Here is a 27,662-nt window from a genome sequence, read left to right on the forward strand (position 1 = left end):
ACACATCTTTGCGAAGCAGCTCGCTCTCCTTGCTGCCCTCGTTCCCCCGTGGTTCAGGAGCGCTGGGCAGAGCGAAGCCGGCGGAGGCTCCGCTCCGTGAGGCGGGGGCAGAGCGGGACTTCCCGCGGGATCGGGAAGGAGCCGCCCCGCTCTGCGGGACTCGCCCGCCCTTTCGGTTTCGCTTCCACCGGAGCGGGCGGTGCTTCGAGAAACGAAACTCCGTGCGGCGCCAGGCTGGGCTGCACCGCTCCGGCTGCTGGAGCTGCGGGTCCTGGAGCTTCTGCTGCGGCTCGCAGGTAAACGGCGGGGAGGGGGCAGGGGATCCGGCGGGTCCCACCGAGCGGGGCTACTGCACCCGGCGGGAGCGGCGCTGGCCCGAGGCGCTCGGCGGGCGGGAGCCAGAGTTCACCTGGCTGCCCGTCATCGCGGTTTGAAGAGGTATGTTCAAGTGCCGCTAGGCTCCCCTTTCAAGGAAGCGATTCTAATTCTGGAGAAACGTAACTGATTATTCTACCCCCACAGAATTCAGCGAATGTTTCTGTCTTTTTCTGTCAAGAAATCTGCTAAGAAATCTTCTCTAATCGCTAAGTACTCCTCTCTGCTTTCTAAAATTGTTATTCCAAGCAATGACTCTTCAAAAACTGTTGCAGATTAACCATTTGAATTAGACATTCGAATTAATTTTCTATGAACGTTACTGGCACCAGTTTTCTATTTTACATCACAGCAGTGATCTACCAGGAGTAGGGGCTGTCTCTATTCTATGCCTAGAGGCACAGACAAATCTTTGATTGTTACTTTGCAGAATCTATTTGAGATTGCACCAAAATGGATCTTGAATGTATGGAGAAGATCAACCATTACTGTCAAATAAATAAACTTACACTGCTTTATGACACTGCTGCGATGACTGGCCTACCTCATGATCCTGAGTAAGTTCACTATGTATATCAATAACCAGAGGGGCTCTTCTTGTGATGAACAAACTGGACAAAGGTTGCAGTCATAACAGTTAATTTGCTGAAAGAATATATGCAGCAAGAGAGCTGATTGAAACCATAAATTGAGTGGTAGATGCATGGGGAGGACATTGTGTGATAGAGTTTGGGAAGAAAACTGATTTCAAAGATGATAGCTCTTTTTCGTAAGGCAACAACAATGCACTTGTTACTAGTAACTGTATTTCAAGTATGTTATGCATCTGCCATAAAATCTCTCAGGAGGTAGGTTGGTTTGCAGCATGTAGTTCAGTTTATGATCTATGCTAACTTAAGTACTTTGATTTCTCTTTAGTTTTACAAAGCGTTGTTGACCTAACCATAAAGGTTGAGTGTATGTTAATTGATTGTGTACCAATGTGTTTGATGTGTAGTTTGTTTTTGAACATCTGTTCAGAAAAGAGAACAGAAAAGAAAAGGGTCTTTTACCTAAGAAGTTTTGTTTTCCCTTTAAGAGACAATTACAGGTGATGGAACATATTTTATTTTTTAACACAGATATAGTGTTTTGCTATTTTTTTGCTTGCCAAATATAATAGACACTCAAAATCTATAGTGTTTCCTTGTGTGATTTCTTCTTATATTTTTGCTAGTTTGCATGAAGACAAGCCTTATGCTAATAACTGATATGTGTCTTTTAATGTCTTGCATGTTGTAGACACCCAGCACTGTTTACATAGACTTATTCTTAGACCTGACTGTAGTCCCAGAATAAAGAGTATTATCTGTGTCTCAAATGTTAATCAGTTATCTTAATTTTTTTCCCCATGTGGCTCATGTAACTCAAAAAGTAACCCTTATTGCAGTAACGGCCACAGCTTTGGTCACAGAGCTACATTTTTGTGCTTCAAAAGTCACAGCACGTGACTGACAGAATTTATACACATTCCAAATCTGTGCTTTTTCATATTTTTCTGTGTGCTCTGCTACATTCACAAATACAGCTCAGCCCACTGTGTGACAGTGGTATCTAGGAAAATCCTAGATAACCTGGCCTATTCCAAGGATACAGTGTAAAGTGTCTGGCTACAGTGATGCCTGGTGTAAACCTCCTTCAGTGCCCTGGTGATGCTCTTTCCCAGTGCTCTGCCTGCTAATGGGACACACTGGCCACTGCTGGTACTGAGCTGGCTCCCTAACTCTTCAGTGCTGTGTTTTATCTCATGCAGTTGTTTGAGACATGGTGCTGAAATAGCTGGTGCTGTAGCTGCTTCCAGTACAATGTCTGACAGGGTCAGTGCTGAACACAGTTTAAGAAGGTTTAAGAGAACCCAGGATGGCCCAGTCCTGACTGGCTGCAAGCTTTCTTGGGCTGGGAATGCAGTGTGTGTAAAACTAAGCCAGTCCTGCCTAAACCTAGCAAATCTGGGAATTGCTTATTATCTCAGGGTTCATGGTGAATAATTGTGACTGTAATTTTGGAACCAATTCATGTAACGTTCATTCAGCTAATCCTCAACTCAGCTAATGAACTCTTTGGTCATTGACTGCACATTTCTTCAGGATGCTTAAACAAAAGGGTGAATTTTGGATGCAATATAATAACTGAATGCGTGTAGTATTCAGCATTTAGGTATGGGTTGACTAACAAACCCTTTCCTAAAGAATGATCTTTCTTTCATGTGTTTGTTTGTCCATTTGTTTGTTTACTGTTTCCTATGTGTAGAGTATGTGGCACACTATCATGTGCCTTGTCCTACTGTTTACCTCCTTAAGGTTTCTTGTTAAGCCTTGCTTACACAATGAGTGCAAGCACTATTCTGCATCTGCATTTCTTTCCACGCAAACATTTCATTAAAGGGAAATGGAGAATTAAATTTGGGAATAATGGAATAAGTGAATTCCTAAAGTCATTCCACTATTTGAGACAAATTATCCCACGGAGAAGCTTATGGTGTTATACCTGGACTGTTTTGTTGTGTGAATCCATCTTGTTGGCTGTGAGCATCTATATGCTCCACTGCACTCTGAAGACTGACTTACCTTGAGGCTCTAACGGTCCCTTTAACTTGTTGCGAGTTTGTGCTGCTGCCAAAGGCAGAAATCTGGTTGTTTTATCTTCTGTTGCCTTTTGTGCAAAGGCAGTAGCAGAAACATTAGGGAATTTGCAGCTGCAGGACAGGTTGGATCCGGATAAGGACTGATTTATCTGAATCCAACCATTTCTTATTAGGGCACTGTGGGGGATTGACCTCAGGCAGCAGCAAAACTCTCAGCCAGCCACTCAGTCACTTCCCCCCAGTGGGACAGGGAGGAGAATCAGGAAGCTGAGAGGGAGAAAAACTTGTGGATCGAGATAAAGACAGTTTAACAGATGAAGCAGAGCTATATGTGTGACCAAAGCAAAATAAGGAATTTGCTTACTGCTTCCCATCAGCGGGCAGATATTTAGCTCTTTCCATGTAAGTGGGGCATCATGCCCAATGGTTACTTGGGAAGGTAAACACTATAACCTCAAATGTTGCCTCTTCCTCCATCTCCAAGCTTTTATTGCTGAATGTGATGCCATATGGCATGTAATATCCATCTGGTCAGCTGCCTTGGTTGTGTCTTTTCCCAGCTTCTCACACATCCCCCCCACTTACTGGAAGGCCAGAGTGGGGAAAAAAGAAAAAGATCTGGTGCTGTGCAAACACTGTTCAGCAATAGGCAAAACGCTGTTATCAATGTTGTTTTAGTCCCATATCCACAACATACCACCATTCCAGCTGCTCTGAAGAAAGTTAACTCCATCCCAGGCAGATCCACTATAGTTAGTCCTGAGCTTCATCAGACCCCCATTTTGACTCATGGAATTACTGTATGGGAAGCAGCACGTGCACAGTGGTGTGATGGAGGGATGGAGCAGGAAGGGATCAGGAGCTGAGTGTGGAGGGGCATGACTGGATGGTGTTTGGGGTTTTTTTGTTCATTTGTTTGTGGGTTTTGTTTTGGTTTGGTTTTTTTGTTTTGTTTTGTTTTTTCTTTGTTTTGTTTGCATTTTTTTTTTTTTGCTTGTTTGTTTGTTGTTCATGGCTGTCTTTAAATTCATCTCTTGCAAAGCACCAGACACAGTTTTTGCACTTACTAAGTAGTGTACATTACAGGGTATTAAAAGTGAATGTAATGTCACATCTGGTTTCATGAAATCAAGATTAGCTAATCTTTCCTCTCTGTATAGTTTTGCAGTGCTGAGATGTGTCCTGGTGTTAGGGCCTCACAACTTTTCTTGTAAAAATACTGACCTCATGCACTCTCTTGCTTTTAAAAATTTAAATAATTTTGCTTTTAAAAAGCAGCTAAGCAGTTAAACATACTGTTAGAACTAATAAAGTACATGCATTTGTGACTAGGGGGGGAAACACTTTAATATATTTATACTAAAGAATTATGATAACCAGGAGTTGGATATAATAAAAACACAGAAATAGTTCAATACCTCGCAGTATATTATTGTAGATAATAAAACCAAAATTTAATCTGAGAAGGTTATTAAGCATATATGAGGCAAAATGTAACAATGCTTTAGAAAAGTTTCCTTCATTGCAGGTTCACAATTGTGGTCAAACTAAATGATGTGGAATATGGTACGGGCACTGGTAAAAGTAAGAAAGAAGCAAAAAGAGCAGCAGCAAAAAAAACGTGGGAAATGATTGAGAAACAGGTGAGTAAATAGCAGGAGTAAGTTTTGGGGGTTTTTTTTGGCTAGTAAAGTTTTCAGATTAATGTCTCAAAGTAGACTATCAATAAAATGTCATTTTTTTTCTTTAATTCAGAAAAGTTTCCAATTACTTAAGTTATCTTTGTTCTGTCTTATTCAGCACTTTTCTACCTGTTGCCACTGAATTATTTTTCCTATTATTCTACTACAGGGTTGATATGTAGTATTGTGAGTGTTTCCTCCTCTGTTGTTATGGGAGGATGAGGAAATGTATTTGCCTTTGTTAAGCTGCCTTGGTGTATCCAGAGGGGATAGTGGTCCTTTTTCATCTAGGCAACTGTTCAGTAATTCAATGTCCTCAACACATTTGCAGGGCATTGCCCAATATGTCTGTTGCCACTTCACTAATGAAATTGCTTCCTTTCACTTGCTCTGATTCATCCTTATTTCCTTGTCATTATATTCTTTACGTTTTAACTGGTTATATATTCTATCCTTGATTAAGTTGAGGTTTGAATTTTGCTCCCCAATGTTCTGCCAAGTGTTTTGTGATAGCCATTCTTTTCTTTTTGACTCTGAATGCTTCTTAGCACTTTTTGAGAGAAATCTTTCCTTACCTGTTTCCATATGGTTAACACAATTGCAGCATATTTGCTAATATATTAATGATGCTGCTTAATCATGAGACAGCTGAAAAGTCCTGCTTTCTCCTCTTGTGCATGCACAGGAGCATTTACAACCTTTGCTAAATGGCAACATCCTGATGCTATCCCTTCTTCACAGCTCATACCCTGTCTTTTCCTAGAAGAAGTGGGATGAGACATGGTGAGAGGTTGTTAAAGACATAGGTGTAGTACTTGCAAAACTGGATTTACATTTCTTTCAAAAAGTAATATTTTAGGGTTAGGATGTTTGTCCTTGGCCCCAAGGGACTCCATGAATGCCAACCTGGGATTTCTTACGAGTATTTTGAAAAGCTGAGAAACCTCGCAGCTATATTAGATCTTGGGCATTGTTTATCTTAATGTATTTATTAAGCTTAAGTTTTTAAGTTACCTATTTTGTTTGCAGAGTCCTTCAAGTATGGGTGCTGCAGAATCAGCAACAACTCAAACAATCTCATCACCTGAACCAGACAGAGACTATGTCAGTCTACTGAATATTTTTGCACAAAGGACACGGCTACAAGTTGATTATCGTGAAAGAACTCGTACTGGAGATGCCCATGCTCCCATGTAAGATGTACTTTGTCTTCCTACTTCCTTCTAAGACTTTGTTGTATTTACTAATGCTACCATTAGTTGTCTTCAGCCACGTTAGATGAATCTTTAGAAATACAAATTCAGAGCTGGTCTGGAGAGAATCCAGTGGAGGGCCATTAGGGTGGTTAAGGGATTGGAGGATATGCCACAGGAGGAGAGGCTAAGAGGACCGAGTTTGTTTAGCGGGAGAAGAGATTGCATGATGATAAAATGGTAGTCAGTGCTGAAAATCATCAGTTTTCTTGGTTGTAGCTCTGGCAACTTTGTGAACCTCTGGGTGTGTGTCTTGGAGACTTCTAGGAATCAAGTGCCAAGGAGCCTGTTTGTGTCTCTTTGTGTATGTATTGCAGTCAGTGAGTTGTAGAAATGTTCCAGTTAATGACAGGTGCAGGATGATAAAGAATATCTACATATTTTAAGTCTCTTGATAATATCTGCTGGAAAATTTGTCCTCTCTTATCCTGCAAAATCAGCCATTTTAAAACCTAAACTGCAGATAATTTGTGACAGAGAGTGTGTATGATATATTGCTTTGAGAAGCTCAGCCTTAAAAAGTGCTAAATAGTCACTCTCTAAAAGTGAGTTATCTTAAAGGCACATCAAATTAATTGTCTACCATTATTACTTAGATTAAATGTATATTGGGAATACTGTCCTGAAGATGTATATTTCAGGTTGCCATTTTATGATGTCAATTGACTATAGTGTTTAAAATCATTAAATTAAGACTTGTCATATGGGATATAAGACTTGATTCCCTTTTGTATTTGACAGATTTTCTTGTAGCTGTACAATTAGTGGTCAGGTGTATGGAAGGGGCACTGGACCTACTGTAGCTGCTGCAAAACAAGCTGCTGCGAAACAAGCATTTGAGAAGGTAAATAAGAAAGGCTCTCTAACATTATGTGCTATATTTACTCTTAAGACAGAAGTTTAAATCTTGTATCTTTAATCTTTGAACAGATATCCTCATTGTATTTAAAAGCATATTCCATGGATTCCACTAAAGAGGGAAACCACCTATATTTTGGTGTGTTGTCTGGGCTGCAGGATTCTGTTGGTAGAATTTGTTGTGTTTATCTATTCAATTGCTGGATTAAAAAAAATCTAGCAGTTGATATCTCTCTGTATTTCAGAATAGGGTCTTGTATGTTGTCATTCAAGGATCCATACATATTAAAAATTTCTAAATCCTGACTAATATACCAGTTGTCTTCTGTGTGAAGTGCTGTTGAGGTGTCTGGCTATGAACATGAGTCTCTTACTGCCTTCTATTGGATCACAAATCTATTGTGAAATGTGAGAAAAGCAAAAGCAGGAATCAGAATCAACAGGATTTGCCTTCTGTAGTGTTCCAAGGCAGAGTGTAGCGAATCAACTGCTGACATCATCCTCTGGAGAGCAGAGCTGTTGTCTTCATGCTGGCAATTGTTATTTCCACATGTGCAAAAAATTTATCAGAATTCCCATACTGATTCAAACCCACTTCTGAAATGCACAGAATATATGAACTAACTTAAATGAAGTGTAGTTTAACTTGAAGGATGGCAGTGTGGGGGAGGGAAGAAATCTTTTTAAAGCACTTTTTAAATTATTTGGCAGTTACTGTGAATTTTCAATGCTTCTTTTATTGTTGTTTTTAAGTTAACCATGTAATTAATGGCCTGTTATATTTCTAGGATTCTTTCTTAATATTTCCATGTGTTGCAAACTCATGGACCTTTGCATTTTCATCAAAGTCTGAAATTTACTACCTCAAGCAGAACTCCTGTACCAATTAGTGTAAATTTGGGGTGGGTTGCTTTGGTTTGGTTTTAATTTTTATTAATTCTCAGTGATGTCTGTGTAACAAACAAAATGTAACTGGTAAAAAGTAGTAAAAGTCCAATACTCCCAAATTAAAAAAATGGGGTTTGTTTGTTGGCTATCATTGAAACATAAAGCCTGTGTTTTTGTTTCCAAGATACCATGATGGAAAACCATGAAACAAACAAAAAAAATGGTTTGTTTACTTTTTGTCAGGTTATGGTCTGTATCAATTGTAGGTGTTGCTTTTAATGTTACTTTTATGCTCTTAGGACATGGGTGGAGGGAGGAAGTGAAAGAACCTCTAATAAGTGTTTGGGATATTTTTTTTGTTTTGTAGTCAACCTCAATTTAGTTTTACAGACTTTGCAGTGTTTTCATGCTGAAGACATTGAATGTCAATTTGTGCTCAGATTTTCAGTTCTGCTGATTACATTTATCAAAGCCTATGTATATCACATAGGCATATGCATATGCAACAAACAATGAAAACATTTGCTTTTCATCTTTTACTCTTGCCCTGGTTTTAAACAGAATCCAGACTTTACTTCTGTAGATATTTACTTCTGTAAATGTGTCTGTATAGTATGATCACTGTGACAGGGCCCTGTGTTTCCTTTCTCTGGGTGGAAATTGGGTAGATGCCTTTCTTCTTCAGGGCTTTGAATGTTCAGTGCAGTTAAAAACTTCCACTAAGAACCTTGTAATCTTCCCTCTCCGCTCTCTGAATGGCAAGTTTTGCACTAGGGGTTTGCCTATGTGATTTTGTTAGACATTTTTGGCTTTTCTTATTTTCAGGTGGAAACTGAAAAATCTAATGGCAATTCAATACTTAGCATACATAGTAATTCCTCTGAAGTGCCAACTGAGTCTGATTCGAAGTAAGTTGGGTTCACTGCTGATGTGATAACAAAATGTATTTACCAATCATCTTAGAGGGTTGTGTGATCTAATTCCAAATAAAATATGTCATAGTTTGTTTTATTGCAGTATAAAGCCATTTAATTTGAATTTATATTCCTTCAACTTCAGAGCAAAATTTATTGTACTCATGCAATTTTATTTGAGTCCATATGGGTGAGCTTATAATAATTTTAGAGCTTTCTGATATATTTATATTTTGCCATGAGTAGTTCTTTCAGAATAATTTTTACTATGATGTAAATGCATTAACCTACCTCATTCAGTAGCATTATTTCATGCTGTTTTGACACTCATTTTCCTATTGTGACACAATTGTGAACTCAGTATAATTCCATTTCAGTACTTTCCTGTGCTCCATATTCTGCTTTCTTCTCTCCCTTTTTTAGTCGTGGTTTTTTGTGGTTTTTTTTTTTAACTCTTAATTTCCACCGAAGGGAAAAATTTGCTTAGCGAGAGAAAATGAACATACATAAAGTTTCATTTGTGATTTGGGAACCTTAGGTCAAGCCTTCTGTGTCCAGTGGTTTGGCTGTAGTGCCACTACCCCTTCTTTTATGTTCTTTGTACATATCTGATTGCTTTATAGTTGCACAATGTTAGAGGTGGCTGTACTACCTTGAAATAAATATTTGTATTTAACCTATATAATAGAATATAACTTATGGATATTTAGATGTCATAGAATCATATAATGTAGAAATATAGGAGTATATTACAAAGTGGTGTTACTTTAGTAGGTTTCCAGCAGGAAGTTTGGTAGTTTAAATCAGTCATGATTGTTAATACTTTCTTACGTTTCACTTTTAAAAAACTATGTAAATGTTGGTACTACTTCTTTTCTTGTGGCAGTTTTATTTATGATTGTGTTACTTTCACCTAAAAATAGTCCACTATTTTTCAATAAAGCAGTATTTCCTTTGAAGACTCAGCCCCAATGTTGGTAGAAAAAATGAAAGACATGGCAGTATGTGAAAAGCTTTCACCTTCTCAGGTATAGTATGAAAACGGTCTTCCTCCTAATTACATTTTAGACCATGAATAGGGCAAGCTTCTTGTCAGAATGTAATGTCAGTTTGTTCTTTTATCCTTTAATCACTAGAAAACACATCTGCATTTTTCCTAAAAATATTCAGTACATTCTTACTGTTAACCATTAGTCATTTGCTTTTGTACTGTGGACTCAGTTCATGTACTGTTGAAGAAATGGGCAGTACTTCCAAGAAAGAGGATCAAACTAAGCTCAATTTTTTCTGTGGGAACAACGATAAAAGTTATGCATAGCATGTGTGAAAAAGTTAAAGCTGAGATATGGCTTCATTCTTATTACATTGTTTACCTAAGGTATGAACATATTTATAGGCAATTCCTAGATACATTCTCAGACATGTTTTAAGCCAACTGTAGTGAAAATATTCAGGTTATCTCAGTTAGGCTTTTTTCTCTTTTCCATGTAGAGAAATGCACAGAGTTCTGCCCTGAAGTCCAAAAGGTATGTGTTTATTTCTAGGTATGTGTTTATTGCTATCTCCTGTAAACTATATTGCAAATCACTTTAGTGTTTCTGTATCTAGTAAAGAAATGTCACTTTTGGGAGGTACATTTCTCTTCTTGTCACATGATAGAAAAATGGCTCATTATAAATAATTTTTCTTTTATCCTTTTTACAGAAAATTGGCAGCTAATTTTCCTAATGTAAGAAAAGAGGAAGAGAAAAAAAATATGTCAGATTCAGATGAAAGTTTGCCAGATGTGGACACGAATACCAGAAAAGGGAACGGAAATCCACACACTGTTGATAAAACGTAAGAAGGATTTGGTTCTTTAATAATATTTGTATGGCAATTACAGTATGTAGGGATCTAGATTTGTTCCTTTATTTATGAGACAAGGAGGGAAAATACTGCTGTAAAAAGAACTTTCAAAGAAAATTGGTGTTTGATTTTTTTATTTTTTTTTCCCCCCCTGGAAATTTTGAAACTGGCATGTAATGGTATTTAATGCTGATGGCCAAACATCATTTGTATGAAGATGTGAGAGGGTAATTACCCAACATGTTCGCAAGGGTCAGTTTCCCTTGTTTGTTTAATCTTCCAGACTATGATTTAGACCTATAGATTTGTCAAGTGATTCCTGTAGAATGATACATCCTGTAGATGTATTGTATCTGTCAGGATTATTTTTATATCCTGTAAATTTAATATTAAACATAATCGTGCTTTTTTTTTTCTTTAAGATTTCTTGATAATTTTAAAAATATAGAGCCTATTGGTGAAGGTGGTTTTGGGAATGTTTTCAAGGCAACATCAAAGTGCGATAAGACAACCTATGCAATCAAACGAGTTGAATTCACAAAGTACGTACTGTATATTTACTTCTGCTTTTTATTTTAGGACAACCTTAATCAATATTTTAATACTTTATTTTCTCCCTTTAACAATCCTGGGAGCATTTAAGCAATTTTCATTATTAATTGTCTATTCTTCCTGGAAAACTGTTTTCTTTATTTCTAAGTGATGCTGAAAATGGGATACAACTTTGTTAATTTTTGCATGTAATGGGATAATTCTGCTGGAGCTGTAAAACTGTAGATTGGTTAAGTTCTACTTTCCCTGAACACACTAGTGCTCTGGTTGTTAATACTGAAAATGTGTTTGAAGAAAACTTGCTGGTTAGTAAAACATTGAAAACAGCACTGTTATGATATGTTACATGGAAAATTTACACATCGGTAATGCATAACAACTACAATTAGGGAAAATAGAGAAAAATCCAAGTAACAAGTTTTGTGGTTTGTAGTTGGAAAGTGTTTTATATTCTATCCATGTAGTCATTATTCTCACACTGTGTTACTTGTTCTTTATAAATCTCAACAGAGAATGATGATCTTAATTTTTTAAGGTAATTATTTGTTACTAGTATCAAGTGGAATATTTTATCAGCAGCTGAAAAAATCTCTTTTAGGCAATCCACTGAAAAAAATTTCAAGTTGTTGGAGATACTTGTCCTTAAATTGTGTGATGTGTACACTTCCCTTCAGATTCTTGTGTTCTTTGCAAATATATGTTATTTTAATTGGTATTTCAATCCTGAGAACTATACTAAAAACATTCAACTGATTCTTCAAGTGATGACTGCTGGTCTGCTTATGAGTTTGAACTTGCTTCACTAGGTAACGTTACAACAACTACTGCAGGGCTAATTTAGTAATAGTTCTTCATGAGTATTTGTACTGACTTCTCTCTATATAGACAAACTTCATAGAGGTAAAAACAAAACATGGTTGTTTGCTATATTGTGTTTGGTGACCTAATGTTATGCATTGCAACTATCTGCTTTTTTTGAGTGGAGATTTAATTTCTAATATAGTGAAACCATTTTTGCACTTTGAATAACTGAGCAGATGAAAGAAAACCCACTGAATTTCTCACTATGATTTTGAACTTTGAACCTTTGTGAAGGCAAATAATATGCTTTGTTTCTAAATTAATGTAAAACTGTCTGTATACTGCTACTTGATGTCGTGTCTTTTATTTAACTTACTATGACATTGTAATAGAGAAATGCCTTTTTTTTTTTTTTAATTCCTTCCTCTCCTCGTAATAGGAATGTAAGGCGTGAAGCAGAAGGACTGGCAAGACTTACACATGAAAACATAGTGCGGTATCATTGCAGCTGGAAAGGGTATGACCATATAACTAGTCAAGATGCAAGGTAACAACAAAATAGTAGTTTGAACTCACAAACTTGTTTGTCATAGTGAATTTTATGTTGTAAAGTGAAAGGCTGATGATTGGTTACCAGCTATTGTACAAGTATAAATGCATACACATGCTTATATACCTACTGCTAGGAAAAAAGGCACAGTATTTTCCAGCAGCAGGCTGTATAAAATTAAGTATATTTATACCTTCTTTTAATTGATTAATATGATACATTATATAATGTTATATTTCTCTTCTCTCTTAACATATGAAACTTAGTGAATATATAGAGGAGAGTATAGAATGCAGAACTCAAAATTTGGGGCAAGAATTAGCAACAGAAACTAAAAGACTGACAGTTGGCTGCCTAATTCCCAATCAGAAGCTTCCTTTTTGTAATAAGTACTGGTCAGCCAATAGCTCTTATAGATTTAATTATTTCTCTTAAGTTAGCATTTTAGCCATGATGCCTGTAACAATTTTGGTTGTTTAGAACAGAAATACAAAATGAAATGCTCTTTAATTTAGAGGTAGTCTTTCAACACTAAGACTTCTGGGAAGACTGTGGTGAGAGTTTTACTTGTAAATTAGACTATTAACTTTACAAAGCTTCTGTGGGAAGCTTTTTTTCTCTAGCTGTAAATTCATATCCTTCAGATGTGTTGCCATATTTACCTGAAGCCATAAAATATTAATGCATTCAAAATTATGATTGGCATAATGTCTCTCCAGTGTGCTCAGTAAATGAGAAATAAAAGGGAGGAAAAAAGTCTCATGTCAAAACCCAGTCATTAATATATTGGAGCCTCGATATCATGTATGTATTTTACATTGAACGGTTATTGTGTCAAAGACAGAAAAAAATAGTACTCAGAGCTGAGGTCCCAGCCTGGAATTAGTACCCTGACCTCAAGGCTACAGAGTCCTGAGCCACCTAATGTTTGTTCTTTCAGTGCCTCAGGCAGCTATATTCCAGGGTACTCAGACCACACAGTACACACAGGAAGAAGTGGTGCCTGCTCCTCTTCATATTGTCCTTCCCCTTACCAGCTCCAGCCTATCCCATGGGCTGATAGTGAGGGAACTCTTCTGGAAAGTGTGAGGCTGTCAGGGGGTGAATATCTTTCATCTAGATCTCGGAAGGGTTTCTCTAGCAGTCTGATGTCAAAGATGGTCCCGGCACTATGTTCTTGACAGGACAGAGTCGGAAAGAATGTGATCATTCTGGGTAGGAGAGGAAGGCTGGCTGATGCTGTGTTTGTTGTGTGGAATAGAGAATATCTGCCAGGGACTTGCAGCAGTTCCTACACGCCAAGATGGGAGCCAAGGACAGTGCTATTTCTTCCTATATAAGACATGCCTCTAGGTATGAGTGAAATAGAACTTGGGCACTCTGAAAACTTTCAGTGTGAACTAGGAAGCAAGCAAAACATTAGGAGTATTACAGGGATAGGTAGGAACTGAGCAGGGATTCTCTGGTTTGCAGTCCTATTTATTTATATCTAATCCATATTGGTCTAGGGTCTTTTTTAAAATTAAAGGACTTGCAGATTTTGTTTTGGGGAACTCTAAAAAAATTATTAACAAAAAGGCTCTTTTAAAGAAGAGGAATCTGAAGATCACTGATGACTTAGCAACAATTGTATCTTGCCAATTTTAATATGGTACGTAATTTTCTTTTGAAGCCTGAATTCAGACAAAACAACTCGCTGTCTTTTCATCCAAATGGAATTCTGTGAAAAAGGGACCTTGGAAAAGTGGATTGGAGAGAATAGAGAACACCAAAACTATCATGAAATGGCACAAAACAAATTTTTACAAATAATGAAAGGAGTGGAATATATTCATTCTGAAAAGTTAATTCATCGAGACCTCAAGGTAAGTAGGATGAGTAATTAAAAAAAAAACCAAACCTGAAAAAAGAAGATACTACTTATTGGAATTTTAAATGTTAAATTGTTATAGTCTTTGTTCACGCTGTTATGTACCCTAGCAGTGTGCCTCTTCAGATATCACTAGTGATTAATTCTTTTTCAGCAACTGGCTGAACCTCAGCCTAAAATCAAAAGGTAAACTGGAGGATCTTGGAATGCAATAGTTCAAAAAATCAGTAGTCCTCAGTTACCAGGCACTTTCAGTGTGTTACTGGGTCACAAGACTGCCTATGGGAAAAATAAAAGTCTAGGAAGTTTGCTCTTGCCATTTTGTAAAGGGACAGGTTTATCTGTGCTGTGCTCGGTAACAACATACTCTAGTTGCTTTTGTCCATGTATGCATATAAATATTTGAATGCTACAGTTCTGGATAGAATTTCATTCTCTACATGTGCATCTTCATAAGAAGATTTTATTTCAATATAAAGATTATAAAGGACAAAGCCTTCAGGGCTTTAATATGGCATATCCCAGAATCAAAGCTGCAGGATAGGTTCAAGCTGATATTTGTGCCTGGTAGGACATAATTTGTGCCTGGTAGGAAAAGAGCCTTTAAATAGTGTAGCCAGGTATGGGTACTGTATTAAATATGTGTGGGCATGGTTGGACTTGAACAGAACAACTGCATTGGGCATTATTCACACAAAGATTTCTTCCTGTTGAATATTAAGTATCTCCTGGCCTTACGGTCCACTGGAACCTCTTTGAGTAAAAGATAGCATGAGGCTATTTGGTTTTGTTTTAAAACCATTCCGAAGTGTAGTTTCTTATCTTCTTTCGGAAACTTCATTGAAACATATACCGTTCTATTTTTAGTTGTTTATCACTTTGTGGTCTGGTTTAGGCTGGGATGGAGTTAGTATTTTTTCAGTAGGTGGTACAGTGCTGTGTTCTGGAATCAGGATGAGAATAATGTTGATAACCTAGCCAGGACAAGTGACCCAAACCGCCCAACAGGATATTCCACACCATAGAATGCCATGCCAAGTATATAAACTGGGGGAGGTGGAAGAAGGGCTGATCTGGGTTTGTGGAAAGGGTCTGGCATCAGTCAACAGATAGTGAGCAATTGCATTGTGCATCACTTGTTTTTCCTTGTTTTATTTTGGCTTTGTATCCTATTACTATCACTATTATTATTTACTATTATTATTATTATATTTTACGTTTGTTTCCATAATTAAACTGTTCTTAACACAATCTAAAAGCTTTACTTTTGATTCTCTCCCTCATTCCACTGTGGGCATGGGGAGTGAGTGAGCAGCTGCGTGGTGCTTACTTGCCAACTGGGTGTAAGCCATGACGCTTTGTCAAATTTAAAAAAGGGAAGTTCAATGGAAATGTAAAAGTGATACTCCGAGACACCTGTAGTAAGCCTTAACTCTGCAATTGACTTAGTACAGATTATCCTGCTGTGCCTAGGAGAAACCCTGATTTGAGTGGAATTCCATTAGTGAGCCTAAACACTTTTCCAAGTGTATCAAATCCCAGGGCTAGGACTGAAGACTGAAAAGCACTTCTGGATATAAAATGTTATATGCATGATGTATTTGAAGAGCATTAAATGATACTTATGACTGAGCTAGTGGAAAAAAGGGTGCAGGTACTCCAGAATATACTACTTGAAATTTAGTTTGTGGTTTTGAAACTTAATTTAACTTTTTTCTGTTTCCCACCCCATCAGTTTCTTAATGCTGTTTGCTGTGAACAGTTATCAAATTTTATGGGGAACACTTCTGTGGCTGATTATGCTTGATGATAAACCTTGCTCATATGGTGATTTTTTTTTTTTTTAATATTAATATATATAGCCTCTGAATATCTTCATATCACATGATGATAAAATAAAAATAGGTGACTTTGGTCTTGTGACTCCTGTGGCATATGAGACTCTGACTAAGAACATAGGAACAAAATCATATATGGCACCAGAACAGGTAATTATCCTGCTATATTAGTGTCTCTGTAATTAGATTTGAACAATAAATTCAGCACTGGATGTTCTAAATCCTAATCTCAGTATTAAAGCAAGTTGCCTAAAGTTCCCTGGTATGACTGTATATGAGGATAACTGTATTCTGGACAAAGCTGTCTGCCAGTGTGGTAGTGTTTTTTTCTCTGGGCTAACCTACAGTCTGACACTGCATGCTGTAAGGAATGCTTTTGCAAAACCAGGCTGCCAGGCATACGTACTTAAATTTTAATTTAGGACCTCTGTTAACTGTGGCATTTGAGTCCTTCTATTTGTTTCATTATTTGTCACAGGGCAATATTGGCATGCTTTATCTATATAGGTTTGTAGAAGTAAATTTCTGTATGTTTAAGGTGATACAATAGTCACTACTTAGGTCTGTGGCAGCAAGTGTTAATGACTTATAAGGATATTGAGTAGGGCCAGTCCTGTAGCATTGGGGTGGAAATTTCTGCTGACTTCAAATTTTGCTTTAGGAAGTGCTGCTATACAGTTGAATTTGATGCTTTTTTTGTTCTGGTTCTTATCTTTCTAGTTCGGGGACAGATATGGAAAGGAAGTAGATATTTATGCACTGGGACTAATATGGTTTGAAATTCTTTCAGCACTTACTAATCATGAGAAAAATGAGGTATGTAATCTTTAAATTTAAAAAAGAACTCTGATATTGTTTTGCCTTGCTGCTGATTACATGTTGATTGCACACTAGAAGGAATCTGTGTATCTAGAGTCTCCATTTACATTTCCCCCCTTAATTCATTTCCATAAGGCCTGTAAGTCCTCACACCTTAGTTGAAATGTCATAACTGAAGAAATATTACAGTTTATTTCTCCTATGTCCTGTTACCTATACATTAAAGCCTGAGCATGCTAAAGATTAATGTCAAGCTAAAAAATATATTGTTTCTTATAAATCTTTCTGTTTGATCAGAAACTTGAAGCGGATGTTTTCTAATTTTAGAAAATAAAAATTATGAATGGGTGAGTTTTGTCTCTGCCATGCTTGTCTTCACTGCACAGTGGAGTAAGAACAAGGTTTCCACCAAGGCAAAACACTTGCAGTTTTTCAAAATGAAAATGATTTGGAATAAGTAGCTTTAAGTGAAAAAGATGTTACTTCAAAAAGAAACTCAGTGTTACTTAAGCTTTTTTTTTTTGAAAAGGTATCTTTTACGCATCTTGAGCTTTCTATTGCTACTTTGTACATTATTATTGTTACAGCTCATATGCACAAACCTAAATGTTTGTAGGACAGTGATGTAGCTGCTGGGTGTCTTGTCTAAAGTAACAGTGGTCAGAACAAGAAGACTTTGAACACTGTTAGCCGGATCCTTTTACCAGTATGAGAAAATCATACCAGCGTGTCTTTTCAAGCTGGTTCTATTCAGCCACCTTGCAGTACCTCCTAAGATACTTTGTTCCTGCTCACAGCTGACTGCAAATGCATGCACAGTCCCATGGTATTTAGAGTTGGAAAGGCATTATTTATTATTTCCCTAAGTATCAAAATCTTGAGCACTGTAGGCAGGTATGCGGATGGAAAGTCTAGGATGGTCTTCAGCTGCTGCATTACCTTAGAAAGTAATTTCACTTAATGGAGCATGATAAACTTTTAGCTGGCAAGTCCTGCTGAAAGAACATCATGTTGATGATTATTTTGTGTTGAGTAACTGGTTCAGCTGATGATCCCCAGCAGATAGGGTCACAGGCTTAAAGCTACTGCTGAAGAGTAGGGAAAAAGCCTGGAAGTCCATGGGAGCTGTTGTTTTACTGGATACTGGTTATAAGGGCCATAGGATCCATAAGTCTAGCTAATGATTCAGGATGCATAGCTAAGTGTAAGAACAAAACTGTCATCTTCAGGCAGACATTACACTAGTTAACAACAAGTGAATTGAGTAGACTGCTCTTTTTACCCAGGAAGCTACATCATGGCAGAATCACAAAATGGGTAAGGTTGGAAGGGACCATTACAGTTCACCTAGTCCAACCTATCTGCTCAAGCAGGGTCTCCTCCTAGAGCATGTTACTCGGGCTTATGTTCATAATATCTCCAGTGAGGGAGACTCCAGAACCGCTCTGAGTAATCTGTATTGGTGCTTGGTCACCTGCACAGTAAAGAAATTCTTTCCTCATGTTCATGTGGAATTTCCTGTGCATCAGTTTCTGCCTGCTGCCTCTTGTCCTATTGCTCAGCACCACTGAGAAGAAACTGGCTCCATTCTCTTGACACCCTCCCTTTAGATACTTACAGACAGGTCAGCACTCAGCCTGTACTGGTGTCTGGGGTTATTCCTCCCAGGCGCAGAACCCTGAATTTGCCTTTGTTGAATTTTAGAAGGTTCTTCCCTGCCCATCTCTCCAACATGTCAAGGTCCTTCTGAAGGGCTCCACAGCCCTCAGGGGTATTGGCCACTCCCTCCAGCTTTGTGTCATCAGCGACCTTGCCGAGGAGACATCTGCCCCTCCATCCCACTCACTGACGAACAAGTTAAACGATACTGGACCCAGTATCCACTTTTGGGGGACTAGTCCCTGTAGTCCCCCAACTAGACCCTCTGCCACTGTGCACTATACTGTGGAATCTGCTGTTTAGCCAGTTGTAAATCCACCTCACCATCTACTCGTCCCGCCTGCAATTCCCGAGCTTGCCTCTGAGGATGATGGGAGAGACAGAGTCGTACAGGAAAAAAAAAAAGTTACCCAAACCCAGTTTCTAAAGCATGTAATTAGAAATCCTCTACATGTTAGCTGCTTTGAACTCCACATAGCATTTTTGGCAGTGACATACTTCAGTTCAGTGTGTGGTACTGAATATGGAAGCACACCTGCTTGGCTTGCAATCGGTAACATCCAAAGTAGGAAATTCAGTTGCCTTGCTTTTTTCTTTTCTTTCAATGTGGTTAGATGATATAAATCCACTACTTTTAAATTAGGGAAAGAAGGATAATGGTTCTGAAATAGAGAGGACTGCTGAAACAAACACATCATTGTAGAGTGCAAAGCTTTTAAGCTTAGAAAGGAACAAGAGTTGATGAAAAGTCCATAAAACCAAAACAATGTACAACTAAATGGAAGAAACTTTCAAACTGTTTACAGTTACGTTTTGAAGACTTACTTTCTTGTAGATTTGTGGTTTCCTAATTACTTCAGTAAACTATATGGGTCATAAGGTAGACATGTAAAATATAATCAAAGAAAGCATACTAAAACTGTTCTCTTTTATGAATTTCAGGTATGGCCTTCTGTTAGAGAAGGTCATTTTCCAAAGAGTTTCACCAACCAATTTCCACCAAAGGTATGGGATTTTTATATATTATTTTGATTACTTTATTTACTTAAAAAAAAAAATCTATTGACATTTAAATTTTTTTGCAGGCATCCATAATCAAAAAGATGCTTTCAACAGACCCTTCCAAGAGACCCTCTGCAACTCGAATACTTGATCTTGTCAAGTCTGTTGATAAAGAGAAGTCAGTTAAAAATTATACTTGTTAAATGCCCTTTTAAAAGGCTTTCAGACTGTGTTTAAATCCAGAGTTTCATGGATTTATTGAAACTGACAAAATAACAATAGATGTAAGAAGCAACAGCAAGACTTGGGGTATGTCTTCTCCTTGGTGCTTTGCCTTCCTGCCATTGTCGAGTCTGTCAGCTCGAAGGCCACATCACCACTCATGTCCACTGGCTCCAGACCAGGACTGGATACTTCTGCAAGAAATCACTTGCAATTTTTACCTGAAAATACAGGTTGTGGATGAGCTGAACTGTATTCTACAAATAAGTAAAAGAACCTAGTCCTTTTCTGTTAGAAGATTATGTTGATGGGCTTAAGTGCTAACTGGCCTGTGGCAAATCCCTGGATGTGGTGCTGCATCCATTATTCTTTGAGGTTATCTGTTGCTTTCCATGGAAGAAGTGCTGTCTTCTGGTATGTGACTCAAACCTTTCTGATTTTTCAGTGATACTTTTAATAATTACTGGAATGCTCCCATTAAAACTAAGACTAGTTTTGGTAAAAAAGATACTAGGAATAGGCATGGGTTATTCTTCACTGAATTTCAGTACTGTAAGGTGAGCTTTTTTATCTGTTTACATCTGTTGATGACCTAGCACCTTCAGTGCTCTAAAATTTAATAAGATATACTTTTAAAGTAAGCATTTAAGAATTTAAATGTTAAATGTTCAGCTTCTAGGAAATCTACTTGAGAAAGTTCTAAACTTCTGAAAAACTTGGGTTTTGATGGTTTGGTTTGTTTTTATTTTTTTGAAAGGAACACTTAAGGTGCTATTAATATAGCAAAATTCTCCAGAGTTTCCTCAGTAGTAATCATTTGAAGTCCTATGCTGAGAGAGCACTTTTAACATTCCTTCCTATGCTGCTAGGTTTTAATCCCTATTATAATACTGAGGAATGCCTAACCCTTAATTCAGTGTACTGAATACCTCTGGTGGTTCCACTGTCAGCCCCACAAAAGTTAACAGCAGTTTTTCTGTTACTCTTCAGTTATATACTTCAAAGAGTTCAGAGTTGCCTGAACTCAAAGTATTGTGTGTGGGGTGGTGGGGAGCAGGGCGAAAAGACAGGCATGTTAGTCCTTCCAACTGCTTGCCTTGGAGCTGTATCTTGTCAAACTGTTCAGTGCTGTAGAGCCAACATAACTCTATAAGGGCAAATGAAGAGAGATTTCTAATCAGAAAAATAGGTAAAGTACTGTATGCCTTTCCTGAAATGTTAAATGGGTTCAAAGTGGGTGATTGCTTAAAAGGAATAATGTAAATGAATGCATGCTAATTTTTATAATCTTATGCAAATTATTGCTGTTCTACTGTGAATATTTGTTGCTAAATAAGAATCTGAATGTACATACTTTTGTAAGGCCTTAAGCAGTTCTGGGCTTTTTTTCTCATTATCATGAATCATACATATAGAATCATAGAATGCTTTGGGTTGGAAGGAACCTTAAAGATCATCCAGTTCCAACTGGATGGGCAGGCACACCTTTCACTAGACCAGACTGCCTTGAACACTGCCAGGGATGGGACATCCACAGCTTCTCTGAGCTACTTACTCCAGTGCCTCACCACCCTCACAGTAAAGAATTTCTTCCTAATATCTAATCTAAACCTGCACGCTTCCAGTTTGAAGCCATTCCCTTCCTCATCCTACACGACATGCCCTTGTAAAAGTCCCTCTCCAGCTCTCTTGTAGGTTCCCCTGGATGGCTGCTGTAAGGTCTTCCCAGAGCCTTCCCATGGGCTAATTAATATTTCTTTGCAGTGGTCAAGATCTGTGAGAAATTATATCCTCACCCACATATATTACTAGTTACTACCCACTTTCTCTTCTCTTTTACCCATTGAGATATAATTGCCATATATGATTTTACTAGATCTTAAAGGTCTTTTCCAGACTGAACAATTCTATGATTCTATAAAGCTATTCATAATATGAGGGTGGATATGTGACAATCTTTTGTCTGAATATCCTTTACAGTTTTTGGACAGAGCACCCATTATCTTCTTCCTGTTACATAATATCGAGCTTGTCCCAGTAGCTTTGATACATTTTTCCTCAACAGTATTTGTATACTTCAGCAGTACCTTTTTATTAATGGCTACTTACAGTAGCAACTGCTGTTTCCTAAAAATAAAAGTTCTACTGAAATGTATTTTTATATTAAGAAAATGAAAACACAACGTCATGATCTAGTTTTCTTTAGTTATGTAAAATATGCACCTTCACATACGACAGAATATTGGTTCAAATAACATCACTGTAATATTTCACAAACTTCTTTTTTCCCCCCAAGTTTAAGATAGTAAGCAAAAAGAATCTGATATTTAGTCATATCCATAAAGATGAAAAACCCTGTTTAACACATTATACAACAAGGGGATTGCCAATATTTATTCCCTTCCTCAGACTTGAATTTTATTATTGGCTGATCTTGTTCAGTTGGGCGGGGCATAAAAAAAGATGTGGAAGGCTTAACCTACCTCTCAATTATGGTAGTTCAATTATAAATACAAAGTTTTAATTCCTATTAAACTGTGCATCAAACAGAAAATGTGAGTTTAATCTGTCAACCTAACTGTTCTTCTGTGTACTTTGGTGTGAATTCTTGAGTATAACACAGCTCCAAACCTTCTAAAAGATATTATGGATTATACATACTTATTTAGGACTCCTTCCTTTAGAAAGGTTTTAGTCATGATCTGCAGCACTGTCTCCGGGACAGTTTGAAGATAAATCTTCAGAGTCTAAAGGATAAGCAGAGAGAAAGTGAGTAATTCCAGCTCAGAGGAGAAAAAATGATTGCTAGAAATATTTGTAGAATCCATGTAAAACAGATTAAATAGAATTCAAGTTTACAAGATATTAACTCCCAAATTTGTTTTAAAACAAGGAAAAAAATTCCATCCTCTTTGGTGCAGTGGAAATGTATAGTTTTCTAATTGTTTCAGAAACATAGTATGAAATATCTGAATTTTGTTTTCTCAAAACTAAATTAATACAAATAGAAATTCAAATAAATTTCAATATGGTTGGCTGTGTTTTGGTGTGTACTTTTTAGTTTTTCTTTTTTTTTTTGCTTGTTTCGGTTTTTGTGGGGTTTTTATTGTTTGTTTGGTTTGGTTGTGGGGTTTTTTTGTGAATGTAAACCTAAAAATTGCCTTACAATCAAAATGTACAAAGCTTTATGCAAAACCAGTAGCCTGCAAGATAAATTTGCTATGTAAATTTAAAATACTGCCGTAAGAGAAACACAAGGCATATTATCTACTATTTGAGTTGCATAAACAAAGCAAAACACAAAAGACTGGCTTACTCTCACCTTCATAGGTTGTTCCACACCAAATGCAATAGAAGTGTTCTTTTCTCAAGTAGGCTGTCAGGATGTGTAGCTTTTCTGATACCTACAGATATATACAGGAATGCAATGATCTGGGGCTCACATGACATACATCAGTTTAAGCTACTGGTTTGCTAAAATAAATTTTTAACCTTTTGCTATTGAAAAGCTACACAACACTGTAGCTCAGTAAGACATGAAGTTTTCCAAATCAGTAGAATAGGGCACAGGAATTCATCATCTCTGGAAAATTAACTGTTGTTTGCTGTTGTTTGCTCATCCTTCTTTCCAGCTAAGTAATCTGCACTAAAGAGAGCTACCTAAAAACATTACTTAGCTACCCGATTTCAAGTATACAGGATCTTTTGTGGATTTTTTCACACCTAATCTCTGACTGTGTAACCTAGTTCTCAAAAATTGTGAATTTCCTGTGTCCAACTTGAGATGATTGGCAAAGCATTTTCAGAAATTACTCAGTGATTCCAAAATTCAATCTCAGACATCAGATGAGGCATCCAAAATTAAAACTCAAAAGCAAGTAACTATGACCTTGCATAGATCAGCCTCAAAACAGATGAGCAATAAATCAGTGGTTTAATGTTTTATATTTTATCATGTAACTGCTATAAGAATCACTGCTTTGAGATTGCAAAGAGGCCCTTCACTACAGCTTGGAAAATGACATGTATACATATATTGTTTATATATATATATATGTATACATACATACTGTTTAAGGGATTATTAAATTTAATTCTGAATCAAGCCATTAATTTAGTTGCAGAGCTTACACTTAAGTCTGAGCTTGTGCATTCATCTTCTTTGTCTTCCTCATCCTTTTTGTCTTCCTCTTCAGGTTCTATCCAAAACCAAGTCTCTCTGGGAACTTCAATGTCCTTAAATAATGAGAGATTTAAATTGATGTTATCTGCCTTTGTAGGTTTCCTTGTAAGGTGCCAAATAACACCTCACCTTCTAGAAACTGGTTTTAAGTTTTAAAACTTGCATGTATAGTATAACCAAGGATTACTAAAGCTGTAGTGAGAAACTAAGTACAGCAATCCACAAGAAGGATTATTCACTTTTTTTTTTAAATGATGAAATGCATGCTAACAACTAGTCTATTCCATCTGTGTTTGGTATGTGTGAGGCTACTTTGCAACATTATCTCCCACCAAGGCTGTGAGCAGACACCCATGTTTATCAGTTAAAGACATGCTGCCCCAAGTTATTTTGTCAAGAGATCACATGGTGCTTCCTAATCCACTTCAGGTAATGTTAAAGGAAGAAGAGTCAACAAAGATTATCTAAGCTTAATTCAGATGACTTCATCTGAAGCAAACTAAGTAGTATCAAACAATCTCAGCAGAACTTGTGAGGTGGTATTAACCTCTAAAAGGTTAAGAGAGCAAAAAAAACCTTGAAGTTTTCAAGTGGCAAAAATTTATAGTAGTTCAACTCCTATTACCTGTGTTATTCCTTGCAGGTAGAAGGTACTTAAGTTTTGTGAGTTTTTTTGTTGTTGGTTGCTTGGTTGGATTTTTTGTTTAAGTGCTGCTTTGGTGAATCTGCTAATTCCCTCAATGATGATTCCCATCCTTAGAGACACTAAAGAGCTGCCTGGACATGGTCCTGGACAACCTGCTTTAGGTGACCCTGCTTGACCAGGAGGGTTGGACAAGATTACCTCCAGAGTCCCTTCCCACCATCAACCTTTGTGTGATGGTGTTGCTTCCTCAGTTGAGGCAAACAGTGCCATCATTTAGGATGGCCTGATACTGGATACTGAAAGATATGCAAACAGCTCAGAAGTAACCATAAGAATACAGGAGCAAAAACATGGGTCCTCACATAAGTTACCATGAAGTTGGTGTGCACCTTCAACTATCTTAATGGTGCAAACATACACTTCTTATTTTTTTAAAAGAGCTGAAGTGTTGCCAGACATTAAGACTTCAGGCTAGTTACCCCACAGTTTTAGACAACTTCCAAGAATTTAATCACTACTTTGTAGCCTGTATTTCTAACCTATAACCCTTCCTTCCAACCCCTCCAAAAACCCCACAGGTCTCACTTTTTGCATATCTAATTGCTGGCAGGCCCTCTGGCTTTTTCGCAGGTCCCCTTCCATCTTACGTTCTTCTTGTTTGTTTTTGAATCTTATTCTGTTAAGAAAAAGCAGAGAGGTAAATAAGCAGGCAGACACACAGTAAGACATGCATTACAGTCCACAGCTGTAAAATAGAAAAAGTAAGATTCTATTCCTACTGATTCTCTCAGACCATGACAACGTATGAGTGAAGAAGACATTCTGATGTTATTTCTGTGGGAGCACACCTTTATTTCTTCAGAATTATAACTTCAAGATGGTGCTTTTGTGATCATACTACACTGAACACTGTTTCTTCATCAGGTTTTCATCAGACATAAATGTTTCACTAAACATCTGCAAATTATACAGCCTTCTCTAGGCTTTCCTTTTCCACATACTACATGCAAATCAGGAGAAAACAAAACCAGTACAACCTTAACAAATTTACCCTGATTTTTAAAACCGTTGTAGGGACATTGCTCAAGACTTTAAATGTAAAATCCAGATAAAGATGGCATGATTCCCCAATTTAAAAAGTTGTGAATGACTTGAGAAAGGTTAGTATGTATATTATTTGCGTTATTAACAAAAAACTAAATGATGCAGCACATGCTTTTAGCATTGCAGTGTTCATCAACTTTTTGTTTAGAACTGAGAAACAATTACACTGTATTGTAACTCCCATCCTTCATTGAAAACATTCAAAAATAGTAACACAATAAAAGAATAAGTAAACTTAGAGCATAAAGAGAATCGTTTTTTAGACATTGCTTGGAATTCAGTTACATGACTTTACCTGAACTGATCTGCAGCTTGTTCATTTGCTTGTTTTTTCATATGGAGTTTTTGTCTATAGTTTTCCAGTTTTTCTTCAGCTTTTCGCTTTTTTAATTCCTCATGACCAAGACCACTTCTGCCTATGTTAGTTCAAAAGATGGATGTAACCAGTTGAGAAGCTCTGATACCCAACTAAGTAAATCAGAAAGCATCACAAACCTGTTTTTATGTTCAGAGGAATAGGTTCAACAATGCCTTCTCCTGTGAAAGAAAAAATAAGTCAATTAAAGAAATTAAGTTTTTCTCAAAGTACAATTTGTGCAGTGTATTCAAGTAGGCAAGTTGCTTTTGCCATGAAAGATGTAGATTTTCTTGTGTTTTTTTGGCTGGAAGTTGAAAAATCACAAATTGATATACATTTAGTGCACTACAAATGATGCAGTTGAACTGGAACTCCCTCTCTTTTTTGGCTTGTCTGCTGGGTTCCTAAATGTTTTCTTCAGGACGTGACCCAACTAAAAGAAAATGGTGTTGATGTGACAGGTATAACATGTCTGTGATGAAGACTGCTTTGTTACACCTTCTATAGCATTTTCAGTCTAGAATTTCACAACTTGACAATGATGAAGAAAAAAAACAATGTCTGGGCCAGTTTGTTTGCAATTGTCTGCTAGAGACCCAGCACAGCAAGTTACTGATGCCTTGTTTTACTGATTTTACTTCATCTATTTAGGCTTCATAAGGGTAGGCCAGTGTGCACAATTTCTTCTGAAGACTCCAACTATAAGTTCCAAGAGAGGGGTTCACATTTTTTGGAACACTATTAGCTTTGCAAAACCATCAAAACATCCTTCATGCAATTTCTGCAGGCATGCAGATATGGAAGTGCATTTATCGAGCTCCAAATACTGCTCTTCCCTCTCATCTCTCAATAGCCTGTACTGTTTTTACTTTGGGTTTAGGGTTTCGCTCTCGTCCTTTGCTCTGTCACAACACATTCACAGTTCAGTAACGCTAGGGCTCTCTGAGAGGCACTTATTGACCGTGTCCCCAAAGAAAGTTACGGACAGCTGCAGTCCGTAAATGTAAAGGTACAGCTGAATATAGGCACACACTTCAGACAGCAACAAGCTTACCGCTTTTGCCAAGGGCCTGGCCGCTCTTGTAGCCCATCTTCTGGAGCAAAGCAAAGCCTTTGTTCTCGTTGCCCAACGCACTTTTCAACACCAAGTCTCGCCTCTCTTTTTCTTCTTCTTTTATACTCTTTTGCCTGTTCTTCTCATTGGCTTCCTTTTGCTTTTCTTCTTTCTGAATAGCTTCCTTTACCCGCCTTACCATGGGCAAGCCTGGCCTTACATCCTGTCTGGGAGTTAATAATTCCAGCAAATATTAGAGCTTTTCTTAAAACCATAACCCTAAAATCACTTAAAAGCGGGGAAAAAAAAGAGCCAGCTACTTACTTAATAAACGAATCAGACATGTAGTCTTCCTCTTCATCTCCCTCCATGTCGGCACGCCCGCCCTGTGCCGGCCCCTTGCCTGTGGACACCGTCAGTACGCCTTACCGGGCATTTTATTTCCCCACAAGGCAGAGCCCACTCTCGCACGGAGAGGCGCCCCCCGCCGCCCCCCGGCCCTGCGGGACAGGGGGGCTGATGCACGAACACAAGTGAACCGCCAGGGCCCGTACTCCCAACGC

General features: G+C 37.6%; 2 protein-coding genes across 4 annotated transcripts; one reads left to right on the top strand and one right to left on the bottom strand.

Moving 5' to 3' along the window:
• Positions 1-560: 560 nt before the first annotated feature.
• EIF2AK2 (eukaryotic translation initiation factor 2 alpha kinase 2) lies at positions 561-21,216 on the top strand. The gene is made up of 15 exons (XM_008932771.3): positions 561-932; positions 4,527-4,641; positions 5,710-5,873; positions 6,675-6,777; positions 8,505-8,587; positions 9,537-9,621; positions 10,085-10,119; positions 10,298-10,432; positions 10,864-10,983; positions 12,234-12,341; positions 14,017-14,209; positions 16,077-16,202; positions 16,773-16,868; positions 19,473-19,535; positions 19,616-21,216. The coding sequence occupies exons 1-15, from the start codon at positions 829-831 to the stop codon at positions 19,733-19,735; spliced, it is 1,650 nt and encodes a 549-aa protein (XP_008931019.1). The 5' UTR covers positions 561-828; the 3' UTR covers positions 19,736-21,216.
• GPATCH11 (G-patch domain containing 11) lies at positions 19,765-27,630 on the bottom strand. Of its 3 annotated transcripts, XR_001922281.2 has the most exons (10): positions 27,424-27,630; positions 27,100-27,326; positions 26,183-26,224; positions 25,983-26,103; positions 25,169-25,259; positions 23,886-23,990; positions 23,077-23,158; positions 22,416-22,501; positions 20,851-20,901; positions 19,765-19,948 (listed from the first exon to the last, which is right to left on the bottom strand). XR_001922281.2 is itself a non-coding variant. In XM_008932770.3 (9 exons), the coding sequence occupies exons 1-8, from the start codon at positions 27,468-27,470 to the stop codon at positions 22,446-22,448; spliced, it is 771 nt and encodes a 256-aa protein (XP_008931018.3). In that variant the 5' UTR covers positions 27,471-27,630; the 3' UTR covers positions 19,765-19,975; positions 22,416-22,445. The 3 variants fall into 3 exon arrangements, 2 of the variants coding, with proteins under 2 accessions (XP_008931018.3, XP_017940747.2); XM_008932770.3 differs by lacking the exon at positions 20,851-20,901 and having other exon boundaries at positions 19,765-19,975; XM_018085258.2 differs by lacking the exon at positions 19,765-19,948 and having other exon boundaries at positions 20,002-20,901.
• Positions 27,631-27,662: the final 32 nt, after the last annotated feature.

This window comes from Manacus vitellinus, unplaced genomic scaffold (genome assembly GCF_001715985.3).
Source record: "Manacus vitellinus isolate BGI_N305 unplaced genomic scaffold, ASM171598v3 scaffold_8_pilon, whole genome shotgun sequence".
Lineage (NCBI taxonomy): Eukaryota > Metazoa > Chordata > Aves > Passeriformes > Pipridae > Manacus > Manacus vitellinus.